The following is a 26,844-nucleotide window of genomic DNA, read 5'->3' as shown; positions in this document are numbered from 1 at the left end:
ATTGTGGTTTTGATTTGCATTTCTCTGATGGCCAGTGATGATGAGCATTTTTTCATATGTCTGTTGGCTGCATAAATGTCTTCTTTTGAGGAGTGTCTGTTCATATCCTTCACCCACTTTTTGATGGGGTTGTTTTTTTCTTGTAAATTTGTTTGAGTTCTTTGTAGATTCTGGATATTAGCCCTTTGTCAGATGAGTAGATTGCAAAAGTTTTCTTCCATTCTGTAGGTTGCCTGTTCACTCTGATGGTAGTTTCTTTTGATGTGCAGAAGCTCTTTAGTTTAATTAGATCCCATTTGTCAATTTTGGCTTTTGTTGCCATTGCTTGTGGTGGTTTAGACATGAAGTCCTTGCCCATGCCTATGTCCTGAATGGTATTGCCTAGGTTTTCTTCTAGGGTTTTTATGGTTTTAGGTCTAAATTTAAGTCTTTAATCCATCTTGAATTAATTTTTGTATAAGGTGTAAGGAAGAGATCCAATTTCAGTTTTCTACATATGGCTAGCCAGTTTTCCCAGCACTATTTATTAAATAGGGAATCCTTTCCTCATTTCTTGTTTTTGTCAGGTTTGTCAAAGACCAGATGGTTGTAGATGTGTGTTATTATTTCTGAGGGCTCTGTTCTGTTCCATTGGTCTATATCTCTGTTTTGGTACCAGTACCATGCTGTATTGGTTACTGCAGCCTTGTAGTATAGTTTGAAGTCAGGTAGCGTGATGCCTCCAGCTTTGTTCTTTTGGCTTAGGATTGTCTTGGCAATGCAGGCTCTTTTTTGGTTCCATATGAACTTTAAAGTAGTTTTTTCCAATTCTGAAAAGAAAGTCATTGGTAGCTTGATGGGGATGGCATTGAATCTATAAATTACCTTGGGCAGTATGCCCATTTTCATGATATTGATACTTCCTATCCATGAGCATGGAATGTTCTTCCATTTGTTTGTGTCCCCTTTTATTTCGTTGAGCAGTGGTTTGTAGTTCTCCTTGAAGAGGTCCTTCACATCCCTTGTAAGTTGGATTCCTAGGTATTTTATTCTCTTTGAAGCAATTGTGAATGGGAGTTCACTCATGATTTGGCTCTCTGTTTGTCTGTTATTGGTGTATAAGAATGCTTGTGATTTTTGCACATTGATTTTGTATCCTGAGACTTTGCTGAAGTTGCTTATCAGCTTAAGGAGATTTTGGACTGAGATGATGGGGTTTTCTAAATATACAATCATGTCATCTGCAAACAGGGACAATTTGACTTCCTCTTTTCCTAATTGAATACCCTTTATTTCTTTCTCCTGCCTGATTGCCTTGGCTGGAACTTCCAACACTATGTTGAATGGGAGTGGTGAGAGAGGGCATCCCTGTCTTGTGCCAGTTTTCAAAGGGAATGCTTCCAGTTTTTGCCCATTCAGTGTGATATTGGCCGTGGGTTTGTCGTAAATAGCTCTTATTATTTTGAGATACGTCCCATCGATACCTAATTTATTGAGTGTTTTTAGCATGAAGGGATGTTGAATTTTGTCAAAGGCCTTTTCTGCATCTATTGAGATAATCAAGTGGTTTTTGTCTTTGGTTCTGTTTATATGCTGAATTATGTCTATTGATTTGCATATGTTGAACCAGCCTTGCATCCCAGGGATGAAGCCCATGTGATCATGGTGGATAAGCTTTTTGAAGTGCTGCTGGATTTGGTTTGCCAGTATTTTATGGAGGATTTTTGCATTAATGTTCATCAGGGATATTGGTCTAAAATTCTCTTTTTTTTGTTGTGTCTCCACCAGGCTTTGGTATCAGGATGATGCTGGCCTCATAAAATGAGTTAGGGAGGATTCCCTCTTTTTCTATTGATTGGAATAGCTTCAGAAGGAATGGTACCAGCTCCTCTTTGTACCTCTGGTAGAATTCAGCTGTGAATCCATCTGGTCCTGGACTTTTTTTGGTTGGTAGGCTATTAATTATTGCCTCAATTTCAGAGCCTGTTATTGGTCTATTCAGGGATTCAACTTCTTCCTGGTTTATTCTTGGGAGGGTGTATGTGCCCCGGAATTTATCCATTTCTTCTAGATTTTCCAGTTTATTTGTGTAGAGGTGTTTATAGTATTCTCTGATGGTAATTTGTATTTCTGTGGGATCGGTGGTGATATCCCCTTTATCATTTTTTATTGTGTCTATTTTATTCTTCTGTCTTTTCTTCTTTATTAGTCTTGCTAGTGGGCTATCCATTTCGTTGATCTTTTCAAAAAACCAGCTCCTGGATTCATTGATTTTTTGAAGGGTTTTTTGTGTCTCTGTCTCCTTCAGTTCTGCTCTGATCTTAGTTATTTCTTGCCTTCTGCTAGCTTTTGAATGTGTTTGTTCTTGCTTCTCTAGTTCTTTTAATTGTGATGTTAGGATGTCAATTTTAGATCTTTCCTGCTTTCTCTTGTGGGCATTAGTGCTGTAAATATTCCTCTACACACTGCTTTAAATGTGTCCCAGAGATTCTGGTATGTTGTGTCTTTGTTCTCATTGGTTTCAAAGAATATCTTTATTTCTGCCTTCATTTTGTTATATACGCAGTAGTCATTCAGGAGCAGGTTGTTCAGTTTCCATGTAGTTGAGTGGTTTTGACTGAGTTTCTTAATCGTGAGTTCTAGTTTATTGCACTGTGGTCTGAGAGACAGTTTGTTATAATTTCTGTTCTTTTACATTTGCTGAGGAGTGCTTTACTTCCAACTATGTGGTCAGTTTTGGAATAAGTGTGATGTGGTGCTGAGAAGAATGTATATTCTGTTGATTTGGGGTGGAGAGTTCTGTAGATGTCTATTAGGTCTGCTTGGTGCAGAGCTGAGTTCAATTCCTGGATATCCTTTTCAACTTTCTGTCTCGTTGGTTTGTCTAATGTTGACAGTGGGGTGTTAAATTCTCCCATTATTATTGTGTGGGAGTCTAAGTCTCTTTGTAGATCTCTAAGGACTTGCTTTATGAATCTGGGTGCTCCTGTATTGGGTGCATATATATTTAGGATAGTTAGCTCTTCTTGTTGAATTCATTTCTTTACCATATGTAATGGCCTTCTTTGTCTCTTTTGATCTTTGTTGGTTTAAAGTCTGTTTTATCAGAGACTAGGATTGCAACCCCTGCCTTTTAATGTTTTCCATTTGCTTGGTAGATCTTCCTCCATCCCTTTATTTTGAGCCTATGTGTGTCTCTGCATGTGAGATGGGTCTCCTGAATACAGCACACTGATGGGTCTTGAGTCTTTATCCAATTTGCCAGTCTGTGTCTTTTAATTGGAGCATTTAGCTCATTTACAATTAAGGTTAACATTGTTGTGTGTGAATTTGATCTTGTCATTATGATGTTAGCTGGTTATTTTGCTCGTTAGTTGATGCAGTTTCTTCCTAGCCTTGATGGTCTTTACCATTTGGCATGTTTTTTGCAGTGGCTGGTACCAGTTGTTCCTTTCCATGTTTAGTACTTCCTTCAGGAGCTCTTGTAGGGCAGGCCTGGCAGTGACAGAATCTCTCAGCATTTGCTTGTCTGTAAAGGATTTTATTTCTCCTTCACTTATGAAGCTTAGTTTGGCAGCATATGAAATTCTGGGTTGAAAATTCTTTTCTTTAAGAATGTTGAATATGGGCCCCCCCTCTCTTCTGGCTTGTAGAGTTTCTGCCAAGAGATCTGCTGTTAGTCTGATGGGCTTCCCTTTGTGGGTAACCTGACCTTTCTCTCTGGCTGCCCTTAACACTTTTTCCTTCATTTGAACTTTGGTGAATCTGACAATTATGTGTTTTGGAGTTGCTCTTCTCGAGGAGTTATTTTTGTGGCATTCTCTGTATTTCTTGAATTTGAATGTTGGCCTGCCTTGCTAGATTGGGGAAGTTCTCCTGGATAATATCCTGAAGAATGTTTTCCAACTTGGTTCCATTCTTCCCGTCACTTTCAGGTACACCAATCAGACATAGATTTGGTCTTTTCACATAGTCCCATATTTCTTGGAGGCTTTGTTCATTTCTTTTTATTCTTTTTTCTCTAAACTTCTCTTCTTGCTTCATTTCATTCATTTGATCTTCAATCACTGATACCCTTTCTTCCAGTTGATCGAATCGGCTGCTGAAGCTTGTGCATTTGTCACGTAGTTCTTGTGCCTGGTTTTCAGCTCCATCAGGTCACTTAAGGACTTCTCTACACTGGTTATTCTAGTTAGCCATTCGTCTAATCCTTTTTCAAGGTTTTTAGCTTCTTTGCAATGAGTTCAAACTTCCTCCTTTAGCTCGGAAAAGTTTGATCGTCTGAAGACTTCTCTCAACTCGTCAAAGTCATTCTCCATCCAGCTTTGTTCCATTGCTGGTGGGGAGCTGTGTTCCTTTGGAGGGGGAGAGGTGCTCTGTTTTTAGAATTTTCAGCTTTTCTGCTCTGTTTTTTCCCCATCTTTGTGGTTTTATCTACCTTTGGTCTTTGATGGTGACGTACAGATGGGGTTTTAGTGTGGATGTCCTTCCTATTGGTTAGTTTTCCTTCTAACAGTCAGGACCCTCAGCTGCAGGTCTGTTGGAGTTTGCTGTGGGTCCACTCCAGACCCTGTTTGCCTGGGTGTCAGCAGTGAAGGCTGCAGAACAGCGAATATTGCTGAACAGCAAATGTTGCTGCCTGATTGTTCCTCTGGAAGCTTCGTCTCAGAGAGGTACCCAGCAGTGTGAGGTGTCAGTCTGCCCCTACTGGGGGGTGCCTGCCAGTTAGGCTACTTGGGGGTCAGGGACCCACTTGAGGAGGCAGTCTGTCTGTTCTCAGATCTCAAACTCCGTGCTGGGAGAACCACCATTCTCTTCAAAGTTGTCAGACAGGGACATCGAAGTCTGCAGAGGTTTCTGCTGCCTTTTGTTCAGCTATGCCCTGCCCCCAAGAGTGGAGTCTACAGAGGCAGGCAGGCCTTGAGCTGTGGTGGGCTCCACCCAGTTTGAACTTCCTGGCCACTTTGTTTACCTACTCAAGCCTCAGCTATGGCGGGTGCCCCTCCCCCAGCCTTGCTGCCACCTTGCAGTTCGGTCTCAGACTGCTGTGCTGGTAATGAGCGAGGCTCTGTGGGCGTGGGACCCTCCAAGTCAGGCACGGGATATAATCTCCTGGTGTGCCATTTGCTAAGACCATTGGAAAAGTGCAGTATTAGGGTGGGAGTGACACAATTTTCCAGGTGCCATCTGTTACCCCTTCCCTTGGCTAGGAAAGGGAATTCTCTGACCCCTTGTGCTTCCCGGGTGAGGCGATGCCTTGCCCTGCTTCAGCTCACACTTGGTGGGCTGCACCCACTGTCCTGCCCCCACTGTCTGATAAGCCCCAGTGAGACGAACCCAGTACCTCAGTTGGGAATTCAGAAATCACCTGTCTTCTGTGTCACTCACGCTGGGAGCTGTAGACTGGAGCTGTTCCTATTCGGCCATCTTGGAACCCCCTGACACGTTTTGTCTTGATAAACATCTTAAACAACAGAAAACAGGGTTTGAGAGCAAAGAACCGGTCTGACCACGAATTTACCAGGGTGGAATTTTCCCAACCCTAGTAAGCCTGAGGGTTCTGCAGGAGATCAGCGCATATTTCAGTCCTTATCTCAACTGCACAAGACAGACAGTCCCAGAGCGGCCATTTATAGACCTCCCCCAAGGAACGCAATATTTTCCCAGGGTATTAATATTAATATTCCTTGCTAGGAAAAGAATTTAGCAATATCTTTCCTACTTGCGTGTCCATTTATAAGCTCTGCAAGAAGAAAAATATGGCTTTTTTTGCCTGACCCCACAGGCAGTCAGACGTTATGGTTGTCTTCCCTTGTTCCATAAAAATCGCTATTATTCTGTTCGTTTTCAAGGTGCACTGATTTCATATTGTTCAAACACATGTTTTACAATCAATGTGTACAGTTAACACAATCATCACAGTGGTCCTGAGGTGACATACATCCTCAGCTTACGAAGATACCAGGATTAAGAGATTAAAGACAGGCATAAGAAATTATAAAAGTATTATTTGGGAACTGATAAATGTCCATATTAAGATGAAATCTTCACAATTTATGGTCCTGTGACACAGTTCCGGCTGGTCACTCCGTTTGGGGTCCCTGACTTCCCATAACAATAAGGAGAGTTAAATCTGTGAGGAAGGGATCAAAAGAGAATATTCTGGGTATAGGGTTGTACATTGAGGAAATGAAAGAAGACCAGATGTCATTAGGAGGAAGAACATAGTACAAAATAAGCTGGAGGAAGTGTGTAGGGGTCACTATATATGCTTCACCTCCTAGGTTATGTTAGGAATTTTGCTGTTTCTCCTAGGAACAATGACAGGAGACTGAAGTGGAAAAAAAGGTTGATAGGGTGGAATTATTTTAAATTTCCATTTAATCTATGTTATTCTGCCTCATTCTCCATGACATTATTATGCATTGCATGCCTGTGTCAAAACATCTCATATACCCCACAATTGTATACATCTATATACTCACAAAAATTTAAAATTAAATAACTATGTTATTCTGGTCATTGTGGAAAGAACAAATTAAAGAAAGAGTGAATGTAGGGTGACCAGTTAGGGGTCTATGGCAGTGGCCCAGAGGGCCATGGTGATGGCTTAGATTAGGGTGACAGGGAAGATGGTTGTGAGAGAGACTTAAGAGGTAAGATTAATGGATTTGACTTAGCTATAGGGTAGGGAGAGAAAGGGAGTTGTTGAAGATAACAGGTTGTCATGAAGGACATTTGAAGGATGAGAATGAGATGCACTGAGCTGAATTTTGGATATGCTAAGTTTCAGGTGTCTTTAAGACATCCAAATAGATATGTATGAAAGGCAGTTAGCTATACAGATACAACTTTGTGGCTCAAGGTCTGCCCGTATATGTGTTTGAGAGTCATCTGTGTTCAGGAGATAATTGAAGCCAAGAGTATGGAGGAGACTCTGTAGGGAAAAAGTGTCAAATGAAGAGGATACAGAACTGAGCCTTGAGGAGCTACAACATTGAATGACCAGATAGAGGAAGGATCCATCTACAAAGCAAACAAAAAAGGACTGAAAATGTAGGAAGAAAACTAGTAAGCTGTTGGTGTGCAGAAACAACAACCACAAAAAGTATACCTGGCTATAAAGGAAGGGAGAAAGAGAACTAGCTGGAGGGTCTTTGGGGCTGAAATCCTTTAAAAAAAATAAAAAAGGTTTGGAAGGTTTAAAAAAGCAATGTAATATAGATTCCTTCTACATACCATTCTTGAAATGGCAATATTATAAGGATAGCTGGCAAATCAGTGGTTGCCAGAGGATATGAACAGTGGGGATGTGACCGTAAAGGGTAGTCCTTGGGAGTTTCATTGTGGAAGTTCCTTGGTGGTGATAGAAGAGTTATATGTCATTTTGTTTGTTTGTTTTTTTGAGATGGGGGTCTCGCTTTGTCAGCCAGGCTGGAGTGCAGTGGTGCAATCACAGTTCACTGTTAACTTTGAAACCTGGGGCTTAAATGATCCTCCTCCCTAAGCCACCCAAGCTGTAGCTGGTACTACAGGTGTGCACCGGCATGTCCCACAAGAATTATACATCTTATTGTTCTTCACATTCCTGTCAGACACTATACAAAACAAATGGATCCAGTAGGGAACAAACACAATCATTATGCTGACTGTCGGGAATATAGAGGGAAAGAAAAAAGATTAGCCTTAAAGTATTTGAAAACCACTGACTGTATGAAAATGGTGCTTCCAGGCACCTGGGTTGTGGCTCAGATGCTGATATTAACACATCAGAAAGGTCTCAATTTAGTGACTGTCCCACATGCTCCAGCCTTCCTGATTTTATCTCTCTGTATTTTTTAAATGACAGAGCCTGAACATCATGGACAATAATTGAGGAGGATCAGAGAGCCCAGCCAGGCAAAGTTAGAACAGACTTGGGTCTTGCAGGCTATACCTGGTGAGATCTGAGTTCTTGAGAAATGTGTCACATTCAGGAAACTGCCTTCACTTTTTCTGCTACTTATTCTGTAATGGAAGAAACAGACCACCACTGTGTGAGAGGGGTCCTTCCTAGCTTCCCTCCTCACAGCTGTGTTTCAAAGGGGAAGAGATCTGTGAAGGGCAATCACAGGCACAGCCAGAGCCCACAGAGTCCACTGGGACCAGCATGGGGACAATCAGAGTCTGTGGTCCTCCTGCCTACTGCATGCCCTACACTATCCTGTGGGGGTTGGGGTGAGGTAACTGCCGTGGAGGAGGAGCACTGTGACTGAAGGAAACGTCTTTTCTCAGCTGTGGGCGTGCCTAACCTCTGTCTCAAACCCAACTCTGCCTTTACCTTCGAGTGTCCAGAAAAGACAGCAGGGGCCTCCCGAGTTCAAGCAATTCCCCTGCCTCAGCCTCCCGAGCAGTTGGGATTACAGGCATGTGCCACCACACCCGGCTAATCTTGTATTTTTTGTAGAGACAGGGTTTCACCACGTTGGCCAGGCTGGTCTCGAACTCCTGACCTCAGGTGATCCGCCCACCTCGGCCTTTTCTGCTATCTTAAATGACATATTTTTAATTCAATTTTTGTGTTTTTTATTGCTGATGTGAGAATAAATTGATTTCTTAAACTATTGATTATATATCTAACAGCTGTACTAAACTCTCAGAGTCTTATAATTTATATGTGGTTTCTTCTGAATGTTTATATATACAGTCTAACTATCTTCAAAAATGATTTTTTTTCTTTCCACTCCTTATGTGTTTGACTTTTTTTTCTTGCCTTAATGCGCTGAGTAGCTTATTCAGGTCTCTTTAACTTTTACCTAATGTCTTTTTCTGTTTCAGGGTTACATCTAAGATACCACATCACATTTAGCTATCATGTCTCCTTAGGCTTCTCTTGGCTGTAATATTTACTCAGATTTTTCTTGTTTTGGATGACCTTGAGTTTCAAGGAGTACTGACCATGTATTTTATAGGTTACCTCTCTATTGGAATTTATCTGATTTTTTTTCCTCATGATTAGACTGGGATTATGGGTTTGCGGGAGGAAGACCACATCATATTAAAGTTACATTCTAACATAATTTATCACTGTTGACATTGATGGATTGTCACATTTCCTTACTGTTACTCTTTTTTTCATCATTTCCATACTGTACTCTTTGAAAGGAAGTCTCTATGTGCAGCCCACATTTAAGAATTGATTATTTCAGATTTTCTACATAGGCAATCATGTTAACTGTGAACAAAAACAGTTTTATTTCTTTCTTCCCAATTTGTATACCACTTATTTATTTATTTGCCCTATTTTATCATCTAGAACTTCCAATACAATGTAGAAAAGCAGTGGTGAGAGACGACACCCTTGCCTTGTCCTTAGTAAGAAAGCTTCTACTTTCTCACCATTAAGTATATGTTAACTGTATGTTTTTTGTAGATGTTTTCATTTAAATTTTTTTTTTTTTAAGAGAAAGGGTCTTGTTCTGTCTCCCAGGCTGGAGTGCAGTGGTGTGATCATAGGTCACCCCAGCCTTGAACTGTGGGCTCAAGTGATACTTACATATTGGCCTACCGAGTAGCTAGGGCTATAGATGCATACTGCCATGCCTGGCCAATTTTTTTTTTTTTTTTTTTTTTTTTGAGATGGAGTCTCACTCTGTCACCCAGGCTGAAGTGCAGTGCCATGAGCTCAGCTCACTGCAACCTCCACCTCCTGGGTTCAAGCAATTCTCCTACTTCAGCCTCCCTAGTAGCTGGGACTACAGGCGTACACCACCATGCCTGGCTAATTTTTGTATTTTTAGTAGAGACAGGGTTTCACCATGTTGGCCAGGCTGGTCTCGAACTCCTGACCTCAGGCGATCCACCTGCCTCAGCCTCCCAAAGTGCTGGGATTACAGGCATGAGCCACCGCACCTGGCGCTTTTTTTTTTTTTTTTTTTTTAAGCAATGGGGTTTTGCTATGTTGACCAGGCTGGTCTTAAGCTCCTGGCCTCAAGTAATCCTTTCTGTGTTGACCCCCAAAAACACTTAGATTAATGGGTATGGGCCACTGTGCCCAGCTGTAAACGTTCTCTATCAAGCTGAAGAAGTTTCCCTGTATTTCTAGTGTGCTGAGAGTTTTTATCATGAATGAGTGTTGGATTTTATCAAATGCATGTGATCATATGACTTTTCTTCTTTAGCCTATTGATGTGATACATTATATTAAGTGACTTTTGAATGTTGAACCAGCCTTACATGCCTGGAATAAATCCCATTTGGTCATAGCATATAATTCTTTTTATCCATTGCTATATCTGATAATGTTTTGTTGAGTATTTTTACATCTATGTTCATGAAAGAAATTAGCCTGTAGTTTTTTTTTCTTGTTATAACTTTGTCTGATTTTGGTATTAGGGTGATGGGTTCATAGAATGAGTCAGGAAATATTCCCTCTGTGTCTGTCTTCTGGAAGAGATTTTTGAAAATTGGTATAAATTCTTCTTTAAAATTATAGTAGAATTCACCAGTACACCCATCTGGGCCTGATGCTTTCTGTTTTAGAAGGTTCTTAGTTACTGATTCAATTTATTTAATATATATAGTTCTACTCAGATAGTCTATTTCTTTTTGTACAAGTTTTGGCAGATTGTGTCTTTCAATGGATTGGTCTGTTTCACATAGGTTATCAAATTTATGAGTGTAGAGTTTTTCATAGCATTCCTTTATTATCTTTTTAATGTCCATAAGGTCCGTAGTGTTGTCCCTTCTTTCATTTCTGATATTGTATTTTTTGTTTTTGTAGACACAGGGTCTTTTTTTTTTTTTTTTTTTCCTTTGAGAGAGGGACTCGCTCCGTCACCCAGGCTAGAGTGCAATGGCAAGATCTCAGCTCACTGCAACCTCCGCTTTCTGGGCTCAAGTGATTCTCCAGTCTCAGCCTCCCAAGTAGCTGGGACTACAAGTACAAGCCACCAATGCCTGGCTAATTGTTTTGCATTTTTTGTAGAGATGGGGTTTCATTGTATTGCCCAGGCTGGTCTTGAACTCCTGAGCTCAAAGCAATCCACCCACCTCAGCCTCCCAAAGTGCTGGCATTACAGATGTGAGCCACCACAACACCTGCCTTAGACACAGGGTCTCACTATGTTGCCCAGACTGGTCTTGAACTCCTGGGCTCAAGTGATATTCCTGCCTTGGCCTCCCAAAGTGCTGGGATTACAGGCATAAGCCACTGTGCTCAGCCTGATATTAATATTTTTGCATCCTCCCTCTCTCTCTCTCTTAAAATATTAGTTAGCCTAGCTGTGGGCTTATCACTTTTTTGATCTTTTCAAAGAACCAGCATTTGGTTTTGTTGCATTTCTCTATTAGTTTTCTGTTTTCAATTCCATTGATTTCTGCTCTAATTTTTATTTCTTTTTTTCTGCTTACTTTGAATTTACTTTCCTTTTTCTAGTTTCCTAAAGTGGAAGCTTATGTGATTGGTTTTAGATATTGAGTATCACAGGGTACAGTAGGTAAATTTTTCTTCTTTTAACCATGGAGTACACATTTTGTTCTTGTGAGGATATTCTTTAAATTCACTAGATATTTACTGAGCACCTACCATGGGACAGGCACTGTAGTCTTGGCCTTCATAGAGTTTACCTTTTCTTGAACAGAATACTGAACATCTTCCCATTGAAAACAAAATACCTAAGACGGGGAGCAAAATGTACATACAGACTGAAAATTCTGAATGAGTTGCCTTTTCTTCCTCCACCCTTTTTCTCAGATTATAACCGTCTGGAGGATTTCTAGTTTCATAAGTAGTCTTTGTTTGGGCTCCTTGCCCTGCTTGGACTGAAAGTATAGTTGACATTTATATCATTCCTATCCTTGACTCTCCCTCAGCTCTGAGCTTAGAAGCCCCAGCCACTGGTCTTTAAAGAGATCCTCAGGGTGTGAGGTGCCATCAGAGCATGAATGAATGACATTTTTACCTCATAAAACTCTACTCCCCTCTGTATTTTTTTGAGGTCTAGATTTTGAATTTTCAAAATAAGTTTCAAAAGCATCACTGTTTATTCCATAGGCCCTTGAAATAGTAAACCAGTGACATTTTTATTAATATAGGTATTTTCTGTGATCTCTAGAGAGGTAAATTTTAAAAATTCGTTTGTTACACACTTATATCTGGTTCCTATTAATCTTCAGAAAAAGGATGGAGATAATTCAAGTGAGATACATACATTGACTATGAAGCTGACTTCTAACTAGTTCCTAGTTTAGATCATAATTAGGCATCAGAAAATAACAGAGCCTGGGATTAGGGTGAGACAAGTGAGACCACTTTTAAGTTGTAGAAAATTTAAGGAATGTAAAAATAAATCTTGATTAAAACAAATTATTTTAACACAATATTTTTTCATTTTTTTTTTCTTTTGAGATGTAGTCTCACTCTGTCACCCAGGCTGGAGTGCGGTGGGGCGATCTCAGCTCACTGCAACCTCCGCCTCCTGGGTTCAAGCGACTTTCCTGCTTCAGCCTCCCACGTAGCTGGGACTACAGGTAACTGCCACCACACCTGGCTAATTTTTGTATTTCTAGTACAGACAGGGTTTCACCACGTAGGCCAGGTTGGTCTCGAACTCCTGACCTCAGGTGATCTGCTTGCCTTGGCCTCCCAAAGTGCTGGGATTACAGGTGTGAGCCACCACACCTGGCCAACACAATATTTTTTAAGGCCAAAATGAATGCACAAATTCCATGACAAACGAAATATCCAAAACTTAAAGACAGGATGTTATACTGCCTCACTACCATTACTTATGAGGCAAAAAGGAAAAAGTGTGCCCCTGTATAAATGTATTTTAATGGTTATTTTTCAAGAATATTAATGTATTTGAAAAAATATCAAAATGTTAAAAAGTAGGTGTATTAAAATTCATTTTCGTTTTAATGTTTTATTTATAGCAAAACAAGAATTTGCTACAGTTTTATTTTTCTGATTTTGATAGAAGCAAATTCATTGATATCTTTAAAAATATTTTGGGGAAAAACTAATCATTTAAACAATACACAGAAAAGCATGTATATAGGTGCACACATTTTTTTCTTTTGCCTTCTGCTCCAGTGTGACTTTCACATGGAACTGAGAACAAAAGTGTGGTTAAGTGAACCTGTTCTACATGGCTGTGATATAAGTTGAAATCTGACACAGAACTTTGGCTATATGAATTCACTCAATGGAACAACAAAAATCTAGAGAGGTTTGCCTTTTATACTCTTAGACTAATTATTCCAGGAATTGCCTCAGTGCTTATGTTAGCTTGGTGTCAGATATCTGTACTCGTGAGAACAAAGTCAAAAAAGAAGTCATGAAATTTAGAATGGATTCTTCCTATCAAATACATTTAGAACATATTTTTGGAATAATTTCAAGTCCATTGGGAGCACAATTACTAGGAATTTGGGACAGAGGTGACAATGAGAATCTGCTTTGAGAAAGTAGATCATAATATTACAGAGCTATGCCTTCATCAGTTTAAAATTGGAAGTGGTTTCTCTGTTATTTTCTACCCTGGAGTGTTCTTAAAATTATTTTTATCTCCTTTAAGAAATTTGCAGGGCTTCTAAAAATGAAACTGAAAGTGCCACAAATATGCTTGTGCTCCAAATCAGTTTTAAGTTAACATGCAAAGAGAATTTTGGCTACTTTTTGTTTGGAGTCAAATATAAAACTAAACAACATGTGCCCAGATTTCCTACCATGGATTTGCAAAAGATATTTTGAAACCTTTCTTGGCAAAAATCATATTCCGTTATGATTCAGTGTTGCACTGTAAACAGAGTGTTTAGAAATTGGGGTTTGAGAAGTATAACGGCTAGTTTCCTTAAAAAAAAAAAAAAAGATTCAAATGCTTGGTTTGCTGCTGGAGCTTTTTGTAAATTAATCAAATTGAGCGCAGTGAGAGGGGTGATTCATTAAGTAGAGAGCTAGTGAAGACATATCCTGTGAAAGGCAGTGGGCTAAGTGGTAGGGGGAAAAGGAAGATAGAGTGCTTTCAAAAGTGCCTATATGTAAGTAAACAGGGCAGTGTGCCAATTACAATGTTATAATGTTCTACAGAAGAGGAATGTACACAAAGAATGCCAGCCTGGACCTGGGGTGTGTCTTGGAAGGCTTAACCAGGAAGGGGACGATTCATTTCTATTTGAACCAAGACTGATGCTGCGTGGTGAAGGAGAGGAACTGCGTTCTAGGCAGAGGAAGTCCAGATGCAAAAGAGCAGAGATGGGAGGGACAGCACAGTGGCTTCTCAGAATTGAATATGGTGTTAGACTTCTAAAAGAGCTGTGATAGAGGGAGAAAACTGTCAAAGGAAATCAGTAACTGTTAAAGGAAAATACCTTAAACGTCCTGTTTTCAGGCTGACTAATGCCTTAGGGGAGCAAATGAGCAACAGAAACGATTTGAGCAACTGCTGTTCTTTCAAAATACCCAGGCAGAGGAACCGGCAGACGATGGGCAGGCAAGTAAGAGGGCTATTAGTTCTCTAGAAAAGTGGAGAGGCATATTTAACAAGTAAGATGTATATTTATATTCATATCAAGGTGGGGAGAAATGCAGCCTCAGGTAGCCACCAAACCTGGGTACTTGGAACGCAAGGGGCTTACAAAGTATTTTAGGGAAAAGGGGTTTTGAGCTGTCAGTTTGAAATGATTATCTCTTAAAACCTAACATTATTAACCTTCCCCCTCAAAATGTTTGCCTTTTCATAGCATCGAACAAACAACTGAGATCCTGTTGTGCCTATCACCTGTTGAAGTTGCCAATCTTAAGGAAGGAATCAATTTCTTTCGCAATAAGAGCACTGGCAAAGACTACATCTTGTACAAGAATAACAGCCGACTGAGGGCATGCAAGAATATGTGCAAGCACCAAGGAGGCCTGTTCATAAAAGATATCGAGGATTTAGCCGGAAGGTACCAAGAGTCCTTTGCTTTCTCACTGGTGACCTTTCTTGCAATTAGATTTGGCAGGAAATGTGTTCATCTAGAAATTTTAAATGAACCAATAAGCAAATTACTTCCCCTGGAAAATTTTACTCCTGCGTGTTTAGGCCATTTCTCTGATCTAAAATTGTATGTTCTATTTAATTTTCCGCTCTCTTATAAGAACTCTAATTTAAAATTTACTCCTGGCTTGATAAATAGTAAAACCTCTCTGGGGTGTGTGTGTGTGTGTGTGTGTGTGTGTGTGTGTGTGTTTGGGTGTGCATAGCGAAAGCACACATTTACCTGGTTTGGTATTCAAAGACCCAAGCCTCCTATAGGTCTCCTTCCCCTCTCTCCCAGAAGTGTGTGTGTGTGTGTGCATGCTCCTGTGTGTGTGCATGTGGGTATAGGGGGGCTCTTTTCCAAAGCCTGCTGGAGAGCAGATAGAATTTTCCCGGGAGGCTAGTTGTGATTACTAAACAAAAATAGCAGGGCCCCGACTGTTCCTGCCCTGAACAGTGACTCTTCTGATCATTTCTTAGAAGAACTGATGCTGTTGCCAAATTTCCTCCCATCCCCTCCCCTCCTCTACTGTCCCTTCCCCTTCTCTCCCATCTGTATAGATCACCTCTCCCCAGTGCAGCAGCAATACCAGGACAGGATTGTTTTGTTAGTTTTTTTCTCAATGACTGCCAAAGAAATAGCAGCATTGCCTGGCAGAGCCAGATAGGGCTCTTGGGCATATGTTTTGTCAGTCTAATTCTCAACACCAGTAACTCTGTGTTTACCCCTACCTTTCAAGCTTTGCTTTAGCCTAATTTGCCCTGTGTGGCTTTAGTCACTTGGTATTAGGCTTTTTCTTCCACTGTGTTGTCAATCTTATTTCTCAGGTCATTTAGGGGTAGTTTAGTGCTGGTGTATTCAGAGTAAGAGCTGAGTAGTTGTCCACGAGTTACCTGTTACCCAAATCTAGAATGCTTTCTAATGTTCACACAGATTTACTTTACTCTGTACCTAGTATCAGGGCCCAGCCCCTCATGTTATTTGATTTTTAAATGCTAACAGACCACTGTGAATCCTGAAGATCTGACACAGGTCTCAGTTAATTTAGAAAGTTTATTTTGCCAAGGTTGAAGACGTGCACCCATGACACAGCCTCAGGAGGTCCTGACAACATGTGTCCAAGGTGGTGAGAGCACAGTTTGGTTTTATACATTTTAGGGAGATATAAGACATCAATCAACACATGTAAGATGAACATTAGTTCGGTCTGGAAAGGTGCAGGGAGGGGGCTTCCAGGTCATAGGTAGATAAGAGACAAATGGTTGCATTTTTTTTTTTTAGTTTCTAATTAGCCTCTCCAAAGAAGGCAATGATATATGCATTTATCTTGGTGAGCAGAGGGATAACTTTGAACAGAATGGGAGGCAGGTTTACCCTAACCAGTTCCCCGCTTGACGTTTTCCTTTAGTTTAGTGATTTGAGGGGCCCAAAATACTTTCCTTTCACATTTCCCCCCTTTTCTTTTTAAAAATCTGTTGGAGAAAGCATTTTAGAAGAAAATGAGTCTCTGGCCTCAGGTTTCGTCTGATCTCTCATGGCTAGGATGGTTTATTCCTAGATGGGTAGGTCCCGAGTTATTAGGAAAGCTCCTTTTTAGAAGGTGGTTGTAAAGTCTCATGTCCTGTGAAGAGAAAATAGGGGGAGGACAACAACAAACAAAAGAACAATTCTGGAAAATAGATATATGCCACATTACTCTGAAGTCCATACATCAGTAGGCAGGTATGAAAGTGGCTTATGTATGTAAATAGGTTGCTGTTATTTTCTTCTGAAGCTCAAGTTGTCTAGCTTCATTTCACAGGGCTTTATGAAAGCACATCTTAGTTTCCAGTGACTCCAAATTTGGAAAAATGGAGGAAAAAAAGAAGGAAAAAAATTAAAAACATTATTTTGAAGACATGTAGCCAAGAAAAATCAGAATTCAGTCCAAACTGTAGAAAATAATAAAAATTGAAAAACATTACACAAGACTAGAATCTAACAATAGATGTACTATAGTTTTTGAAACATAAGTTTTCTCTCTCCCCTTTCCCATTATTATTAAAGACAAATCATGGCAGGACTGGTTTTCTTTATTATACTTGGCCTAATTCTTTGTATACAGTGTAGCAAGAATAATTATTTTTTACATAAGCTTTTAAATTGGCTTTGATGGAACTTTTTCCACAGAAGGAATCTCAGAGAAGACTTTTTTAAAGCCCAGCCCAGCCATGGATTTGTACCATGAAATACCTATGAGTTGGGTGAATTCCTCTCCTTTTGAGCTCCTAAGAAAGACTTGGGGCTCCTGGGCCTGTCAGATAGTGACCTTTTACTTACCACAGGTCAGAAACCCTGTACAGGGACTGTGGAGACAAAGGTATGAGGCTAGTTTTTCCAAGGGACTTTTTATTGGCTCCATAAGTCAAGTTTAATTCTTTAAAGGAAAGCACACTATTCCAGTCAAAGCCTTGGTAAAATAACCAGTTTCTTCAAATGTGTCCTGTTACAAATGAAAACAGATTCTTATTGCACTTATGCAAATAACTGTATTGTCATAAGTAAAGAATACTCACAAATAGATTCCAAATTCTGTAGAAATCAGGTAGTTTTAAAAACAAATATGCTCCAAATTTTGTTCAAAGGAGTATACTCAATTGTTAAAAAGCTGTAAATAGCTTAAAATTTTCTCGATTCTGAAAAACAAATTATCAGCAACATTTTAAGCAAAAAGTTAAAAAAGATTACTTCAAATTTCTGTTAGTTTAGTCCATGCAGTTAATTCTTTTTCTGCTTGATATTCATAAACATTTCAGCTCTCCATGAGTCCTCAAAGTTTTTTCTCTGTTTTGATGTCACAGTCTCCAGAGCTATCAGAAACATGCATTCAAGAGCACCTGTTACGAGTTTTATAGCTGATTATAAAACTATCTCTGAAAAGGACCAAAAAAAGATGACAATTGTCTGTGAATAATGAAAAGTTTTAGGGCAGCCATAGTCAAAGACATTTTGTTACCTCTGTAGCACACAATAATTTAACATAAAAATTTATAATTATTACTGATAACATAAACTGTGTCATATCAGAATAATAGGAGTTTCCCATAATCTTGGAATACATACCAATAACATATTTATACAAATACAGCCCAAAGAAAACCAAACACCATTTCATATTGGACAATGCTTCCTGTATAATTTTCATACCAAAAAAGCCAAATATGTCATTTTTGGACTTTAGGGAACCCATTAATAACATCTTAAAGGACTAATTAGGTCAGAAAAAGACATAATGTATAATTTGATTTCGGAAAGTTTGTCAAATATCAAAGGTTTTATACACTCGATATCACAAAATAGGATTACAGGTCATTGTAAAATAAGTCATTCATTTAGCAAAAGTGATAAGGATTTCAAAACAAAAGGGTGAAAACCTTCATTCTTTGAGAGAGAAGACTTAATTTTCTGAACATTAAGCCCCAATAAAAAAACAGCATGAAGCCAATTAAATTTGTTTTTCAAAATTTTATAAAGAATCCATAAAGGTTTAATCTTGATCATAAGATTTACCTTCCATGGGCCTTTTATATCTTTGTAACCTTTATTAAGGAGTTGGTTAATGTTTTAAGAAAACCTTGTTAATTTGACACAGGGGTTGATATGCTGGTCTTGCATCAGTGTGCCTTTGACATTAATGGTTAATTTATAGAGAAACTGAACTCACTTTATCTCTAAAAATTAACCCTTGTGATCTCACAAGCCCACCTCTTCTGCAATAGCCCCTGGGCCTTGAGGAGTTGAATGCCTTTAATTTCTGGCCCTGTGTCTCAGCAATGCAGTTTATTTTGATTGGCATCTTCTAGGGGGCCTGGAGATGAGGTTTTAATTGCTGTCAGTGTTTAAGATTTAGCAGGACTTGGTGTTCTTTTTAGACCCAGGAGTCAAAGCCCTGTAACTCAATGTCACAAGGACTTTAAAACCACATACAGGAAGATACAAGAATGTAATAACCTTAATTAAAAAAACATTAAATCTCAGTTTTTCCTAAGCAAACCAAACTTAATAATAATGGCATGGGAGTTATTTTGATAAATGTAAAATCTGTTAGGCCAGTTACCAAAAGGCAAAAGAAAATACCTTCTGCAGTGCACAGAATATTATGTTGGAAGAAAACAATTCCTTCAGACCTTTAAGGAAATGTTGTTAGCATCAGGCCACCAAAAAAAGAAACTGAGCAGGGAAAAAAACTTATATGAGCTGAAAATGAGTTAAAGGGGAGTGTTACTATTTCACACTTTTTAAAAGAGGAGAGAAAACCAAAACCAGCGAGATCAAGAACTGAGACAGTTTGTTCAAGAACTGAGACAAACTTGTCTGTTTACATTCTTGAAAAAATTTGTTTTCCCCGGAAAGGGAGTCTGGTGCCTTCTCCATTTTCTTGAAGGAACCCCAGGCTATTATAAACTATTTTAGGTCTTTCACGCAGCAGAGGGTGCAAGAGAAAGGAGCGATAGTAGAAGCAAATGAAGAAAACAGAATTCTGTCAACTGAGAAGAAAAAAACTTTTGCTCAAAAAAAAAAAAAAAAAAAAAGTCCCAGGAGAAAAACAAAAACATGAAGGCCTTTTAAATACAAACACACACATATGCGTGCACACACACGCACACACACATCATGGACGTTAGGTTTTAATTAAGCTGACTTTTAACCATTGAGCTCCTTTAAAAAAAAACTTTTAAAATCTCATTACCATATTTCAGCTAGGACAAACTGCTGCTATTTCAGAAGTACAGCCATTGCTCTTTCAGTTTCGCCTGGCTAACAAAAAGGTGGCCTTGTTATGTAAATGAAGCCCCTTAGAATCAAAAATTTTTCCTCTTTTTTTTTTTTTTTTTTTCCTTTTTCTGGCCATTTTTTCCCCTCCACCGCATACCACGTGTGTGTGTGTGTGTGTGTGTGTGTGTGTGAATTTAGCCACTTCAGAGGCCTTGTTCCCCATAATTTGGAATTTCCTTTGGATTTGATCAAGTTGGATAGAGTTGATCAAACCCAATGGGAAAAAGTCCAAAACAACAATGAAAACAGGAATGAACAACAACAACAACAAAAACAGTTAAGCAAAACAATCACACAACTTATATCATTACCGAGTACTCTAATAGTAAGGAGAAATTAAGACCAGCTGGTTGTTAACTTTAGCCAAGACAAACCCCAATTCAGTTACTTACCTAGGGATGGGTCTCAGGGTGTAGACTGCTCTCTACCATCCTAGAAGCAGAGAAAAAAAACCACATCTTCCCTGTTGGAAGTGAGCTCAAACTCCATAAAGGAGTTACCTGTCTTCCATAGCCATGGAAGCAGGAAGTCTTGCCTTCCTTTTTGGAAGCAACTAAAACTTTTTTGGAGTTTTACTTGCCCTTTTTTTTTTTTTTTTTTTTTTTTTCCCAGCAAAATAAACTTTAGATCTCTACCACATTTGGGGAGATCAGGGATTCTCTGGAGGGCGTGCTCTCAGGCCTCAGCAAATTGTCCTATTGGTTTGAGCCATAAAGTTAGCTCATGCTGGTACCAAGCATAGATTTGTCAAAGGTCAGGGGCATCTCCACTCAGAATCCCTTCATGGTTACCAAAATGTGAACCCTGAAAATCTGAGACAGGTCTCAGTTAATTTAGAAAGCTTATTTTGCCAAGGTTGAGGACGTTTGGCCATGACACAACCTCAGGAGGCCCTGACGATATATGCCCAAGGTGGTGAGAGCACAGTTTGGTTTTATACATTTTAGGGAGACATGAGACATCAATTAACATATGTAAGATGAACATTGGTTCGGTTTGGAAAGGCGGGACAACTTGAAGCAGGGAGGGGGCTTCCAGGTGATAGGTAGATAAGAGATAAATTGTTGCATTCTTTTGAGTTTCTAATTAGACTTTCCAAGGGAGGCAATCAGATATGCATTTATCTCAGTGTGAGCAGAGGGGTGACTTTGAATAGAATGTGAGGCAGGTTTACCCTAAGCATTTCCCAGCTTGACTTTCCCTTTTAGCTTAGCAATTTGGGGGGCCCAAGATATTTTCCTTTCACACCACTATTGCATCTGTAGCTTGCTTCGCTCCTCAGGGCAGCCAGCTGGACCAATAAAAATACAGGATGCCCAGTTAAATGTGCATTTCAGATTTTAAAAACTAATGTATTTTTAGTATAAATATGTCCAAAGTAGTTAATGGGACACCCTTTTAGCTGGCAACTCTGCTCTAGGAGAACCTCTAGGTAATTCCCTGATAGCCCATTTTGATGTTCTTCCATCTTCTGGGTGGATTCAAGTCAGTGAAGCCTCAGACATAGTTCTGTCACTGGTAAACTTCCGCCAGCACTTCAAGGTGTTGGGGTTTTCTCTTCCAACGATTACAGCTTTGAGACTCTGGGTTTCCTCTCCTAGTTTTTTAACTTAGCGGGCCATTTCACAGAGTGCCACTTAGCCAGCCATTTAAGGAGGCCTTAAAGTTTACTGATTAAGAGCATCATCTCTCCTTATAGACTACCTGGTTTAGAAGCCTGATTCCACCACTTACTAACTAGGTCATAACCCTGGACAGGTTTCTTAGCCTTTCTGGACCTCGGTCTTCTCATTTCTAAAATGAGGATGAAAATATTACCTACTTTGTCAGGTTGCCGAGAGGATTAAGTGGTGCCAAACACATTAAAAAACCTTAAAAGAATGCCATATGGTGGTATACGGCAAGCACCTCAAAAAAGTGAATTATAGTTACTATTTTATTTCTCTGCAATGAGCTTCTTGTGTAGCTTATATAGAGGGACTTATTTACAGGAACTCAGATTGTTTTTGTATCTAATATGCTCATCTAAGTATAGTGATTGCTTTGCCACAGACTAGCCTTTCTCTTCTTCATTCAAAGCCTTGCAGGTGATTGACCTATTCTGTTGACACATTAGTCCTCCCCTCTTAGCTCTCCTGCCCATGAGGAAGCAGGTTCTGCCAGCTTTATTCTCAGATGCAGCTCACCAAGCATTTGTATGTTGAAACTGCATTTCTGTGTTAACTTACGCTCTGTATTCTCCCATCCATTTCTCTGAGTTCAGTAAATTATAGTTGGATTCTCTTTGTAGCTATTTATCTGAAGAAACTGTCTTTTCTAGCTTCTAGGTTCCAGCCAAGAACAGAGACCTACCTGTTCTACCCACCATTATTCAGCCATTTTTCTTCTCAACACAACCAAGATCAACAAATCTTATAAGCCATGATTCTCCTTTTTAAAGCCTATCAATTTTTCACAACCTCTTCTAGCTGGAAAGCTGTTGTCTCCCTGTCATCTATGAGCAAATGGTTCTGCCAATTTTCCCTTTCATGGCCTGGCATGCTGCATAGCTGCAGTGGGAATGTTCCATCAGAACTAATTGAAAGGTTGTTGGCTACTCATCAATGAGAAAGGAGTCATAAAATAATCCTTCATAAATTGAAGCATGGAAGATGCTTTTTGCCTCATAACTTGCAGAACATGAAATACTGGATATAATGAAATTCAGAAATGTCAGCATGATTCACTTATGTTAAAGTAGGTGTTTTTAGTTTTAAAAAAATTTGGTGTTTCTGGTTTGTGACAGATTTCTTTATTTAAAAAATTCTTTAACTCTTAAAACCAACAAAACATCACCAGACACACCATCAAAATAGGAAAAATGGAACTATTTATATCCCACCTCTAGCCACTACATCCCCCTCAAAGTTGTGGTAAGATGGGGAAAAGATACTGAGCAACCTGTTTTGTTACAGTCTGGTTCTCATGCTAAAACAGGGTTGCTAGTGTTAAATAAAAATACAAGACCCTTGGTTAAATTTAAATTACAGATTTATCAACTAATTTTCTGAATAAATATGTCTTAAGTATTATAGAAAGCATATTTAAAAATTCATTATCTGAAATCCATATTTAACTGAGCATCTTGTATTTTATCTCACATATATGCTCTAAAATCTTAAACTATAAGATCTTTTCTCTTTGAAATATGTAACCTTTGGTTGACTATTCTAGGGGTCAAGGATTTTAGAGTGATATAAATTATAGATATATATTTAATACTAAAGTTTTTCCTTCTATTGGCCCCAGTTGGATCTTATCCAGCTTGGCTTTTATAAAAGAGGTGTTTCTGAAGACTGCTTTATTCTGTTGTCTCTGTTCTCTAAAATGTGTCATTTTGTGACATGGAGTTTATCTTCAATTTATTAATTTTATTTCTAAAATTACCTATTGATGATTAGGCTTTTTTTTGAATATTTAAATATTAGCTATTGATAGTTTTTATGTATTTTGTGTTCAACCAACTAATTCCATTATAATTTAATCTCATTATGAAAGAATACATTTAAGCCCAATAAGGATTCATTTTTATTTTTACCATTTCATAAACTTAAGTACAATTTTTCATCCAGGTCTGTTAGATGCACAAAGCACAACTGGAAATTAGATGTGAGCACCATGAAGTATATCAACCCTCCGGAAAGCTTCTGTCAAGATGAGCTGGGTAAATACCATCAATATCGATAAATGTATTCTGCTATTATTGTTATTGTGGTTCTTGTCAACTTATTTCTAATCTCACTTGAAGCTTAGGATACATTCTGATTTTAAACTGTTAGATCTCTTTTTAAGTACAAGGAGACTTTAAAAATTTTGTGGAAAAATGGAATTAAGAGGTAAAAAATATAAGCTTTATTTCAACATAAGCTCCATCAAGGCCAAGACGCATTTGTAGGCGATAATATCAGCCATTTCGTCTGTCCCTAAAGAACTGAGGGTCCTGGGAATTTAACCATATAAATGCAGTCTTTTAAAAATTATTAACCGAAGAAAAATGGGTGCCCTTTAAAGTTTTTTGGTTTTGTTTTGTTTTTAGATGGAGTCTTGTTCTTGTCGCCCAGGCTGGAGTGCAATGATGTGATCTTGGCTCACTGCAACCTCCGCCTGCTAGGTTCAAGCAAGTCTCCTGCCTCAGCCTCCCAAGTAGCTGGGATTACAGGTGCCCACCACCACCCTCAGCTTTGTATTTTTAGTAGAGACAGGGTTTCACCATGTTGGCCAGGCTGGTCTCGAACTCCTGACCTCAGGTGACCCACCTGCCTTAGCCTCCCAAAGTACTGGAATTACAGACATGAACCACCACACCCAGCCTAAAGATTTTTTTTTTTTAAGATTAGGAAAGAAAAAGAAGTCAGAAGAAGCCAAATTGGGACCGTAACCAGGTGGATGCCTAATGATTTCCCACAGAAACTCTCACAAAATTGCCCTTGTTTGATGAGAAAAATGAGCAAGAAGCATTTTTGTGGTGTGATTCTGGTGAAGCTTTCCTGGGCATTTTTCTGCTAAACCTTTGGCTAACTTTCTCAAAACACTCTCATAATAAGTAGATGTTACCACTCTTTGTCCTTGCAAAAATTCGACAGACAAAATGCCTTGAGCATCTCAACGAACTGTTGCCATGACCTTTGCTCTTGAGCAGTCTGGCTTTGCTGTGACTGGACCACTTCCACCTCTTGGTAGCCATTGCTTTAATTGTGCTTTGTCTTCAGGATCATACTGGTAAAGCCATGGTTAATATTCTGTTACAATGCTTCGAAGAAATGCTTCAAGATTTTGATCCCACTCGTTTAAAATTTCCACTGAGAGGTCTGCTCTTGTCTGCAGCTGATCTGGATGGTTTTGGCAGCCATCAAGTGCAAAGTTTGCTCAACTTTAATTTTTCAGTCAGAATTGTGTAAGCTGAATCAATTAAGATGCCTATGGTGTTGGCTATTGTTTGTGCTGTTAGTTGTTAGTCCTCTTCATTTGGGGCATAAACAAGATTAATTTTTTCTTTGCAAATGGATACGGATGGTCTGCCATTGCAGGCTTCAACTTGAACGTTGTCTTCTCTCTTCTTAAAATGAGTTATCTATTTGCAAACTGCTAATTTCTTTGGGGTATACATGCACATGTAAAATTTTCAAAAAGTACAAAATTAAATAGAGTAAAAACTAAATTTTCTCTCCTTCTCTGATCCCTAGTCACCAAGTTCCCACTCTAGAAGCAACTACCATTATTATTTAGTTTCCTGTGGGTCCCTCTAGAGGTATCTTTTGCATTTATAAACTAGTACATATTTATAATATCCCCTTCCGTAGTAGCAGACTATATACATTGTCCTCCACTTTGCTTTTTTTTCTGAATGGCTTCTTGAACTTAGAAAGTAAAAGAAAGATAATATTGAATATCCGTAACAAGCAAAGTGTTGACCCAGAAGCTGCTAGTGAGACTTCAACTTCTCTTTCCCTCCCATCCATTAATAAACACAGAGATTTCTATTTTGTACCTGGGCATGAGGGAGAAAAAGGAAGGGAAATTGGGTGATGAAGTCTGTGGTTTGTGGGGAGCTAAAAATGGGAATTGTTCTGGTCCATAGACCAGGCTGGACTGCCCAAGCTCAGGAAAGTGGCAATCAGAAAAATAATGGCACTATTTTTAGGAGCGAGTTGGAGGATTCACAGGAAGTAGGAGATGGCCAGAACTCGTTATCTGACAAAGAAGAGCCATTTCACGTCCTGGTGACCACATGTGGCACACAATTGGAGAGGAGGCTATTTCTTCTACCTACCCTTGGAACCTAGCAATGATCTGACATTCCTCAAACTCCTAGGCAGACAATGTGGAAGATTATAAGCCAGAGTAGGAAAAGAGGGAAAAGCAGACACCAAGCAGTTACAGATTGAGTTGTGGGCATGTGTGTAGCATGCTTTTGGGGAAGTCCCCAAAATACATTCGGGACACTTGAAAAAGTGCTAATTTCTAGTCAGCAAAACAGTTGGGGCTCTTGCCATCATCATTTGTGCATAAAGACATAAAGATAGACTGCAACTTTATTTTATATTCTCAATCTGGTGAGGCCTGGGAAAATTGGGTTATATGTAAAAATGGAAAATGCTAAATATACAACATATGCAATACCTTGTAACAGGATGGTAAAATGGAAGTTGAGGTTGCAAAACAACAGATGCCCATTCCAAATTGAAGTTCTGAGAAAGGATTTACAAAGAGGCCGAGAACCAGTAGATCATTCTTAAATCCCTCACCCTTATAAGGAATACTAAAGCGTAGAAGAGGAGTTTGAAATACAACTTCTTAGGAAGAGTTATTTGGAAAGCTGTACTGATTGTCCATGCCCCTTGCAGGGGCAACTTCTGAGGGATGCCTGCCCCTCTCCTTAGGCCAGACTTTAGCTGGACCACCTAGAGAGTCTGACATGTGTTCTCCAAGGTTAAGTGACACAGTGGGCTGGTGTCTGATTCTCCCCTGAGAAATCTCAAGGGTGAAAGATTGGCCGTGCAGCTGTGACAGACAAGCTGAAGGAGAAGAGGTTGTGTTAGGCACACTGGCACTCCCAGAATTCAGTGGGGCTAGAACAGTTGAGTGTTTCCTATGGATGTGATGTGGACCATGAATGGGAGGCATAAACCTAGAGTCATTCTAGGTCCAAAAGACCTGCAGAGAAAAGTTGGATGTGTTGCTACATTGCTAGGGGCTAAGGAAAGCATAAGTAACCAGGTAGCATAGAGATACCCAGGTGCAGAGAACTTCAGGTGGGTGTTTCCAAGCAACTGGGCGGATTCTCGCAATAACCCACTGAGGTATCCCTTAGAATCAGCTTTAAGCAAAAGCCAAACCCAGATAGTGCTGCTGCTGCATGATCAAAGGACCCTTGCTCTCTTTCTTTAACTCTCCTTTTTCCTCCAGCTCCATGTCTGGAAGGGTCAGGAACCTTGGATGAAGGCATGAGGGGAGAGGAGGAATAGAAGCACTGGGTGAGGCCAGGCATGGTGGCTCACACCTGTAATC

At 39.4% G+C, this 26,844-nt stretch overlaps 1 protein-coding gene and 1 long non-coding RNA gene across 9 annotated transcripts in view; one reads left to right on the top strand and one right to left on the bottom strand.

Annotated features, from left to right (window-relative positions):
* The window catches only part of LOC129039569 (cytidine monophosphate-N-acetylneuraminic acid hydroxylase-like), a 129,601-nt gene that overhangs the window by 55,357 nt on the left and 47,400 nt on the right, over positions 1-26,844 (top strand). For 2 of the 8 annotated variants that reach the window (XM_054493472.2, XM_063665883.1), the window contains exons 1-3: positions 13,905-14,453; positions 14,704-14,907; positions 23,409-23,500. In XM_054493472.2, the coding sequence (XP_054349447.2) occupies positions 14,377-14,453; positions 14,704-14,907; positions 23,409-23,500 (373 nt within the window). In that variant the 5' untranslated portion in view covers positions 13,905-14,376. Of the gene's footprint in view, positions 1-13,801; positions 14,507-14,703; positions 14,908-23,408; positions 23,501-26,844 lie in introns of those variants that run through there. The other 6 variants (XM_054493471.2, XM_054493470.2, XM_054493473.2 and 3 more) reach the window with 6 other exon arrangements.
* The window catches only part of LOC134739694 (uncharacterized), a 107,626-nt gene continuing 100,971 nt past the window's right edge, over positions 20,190-26,844 (bottom strand). The window contains exon 3 of the long non-coding RNA XR_010126592.1: positions 20,190-20,229. This is a non-coding gene — a long non-coding RNA (uncharacterized LOC134739694). The remainder of the gene's footprint in view (positions 20,230-26,844) is intronic.

Source organism: Pongo pygmaeus, chromosome 5 (assembly GCF_028885625.2).
Source record: "Pongo pygmaeus isolate AG05252 chromosome 5, NHGRI_mPonPyg2-v2.0_pri, whole genome shotgun sequence".
NCBI classification, from domain to species: domain Eukaryota; kingdom Metazoa; phylum Chordata; class Mammalia; order Primates; family Hominidae; genus Pongo; species Pongo pygmaeus.
This window is presented reverse-complemented; position numbering and strand designations above follow the sequence as displayed.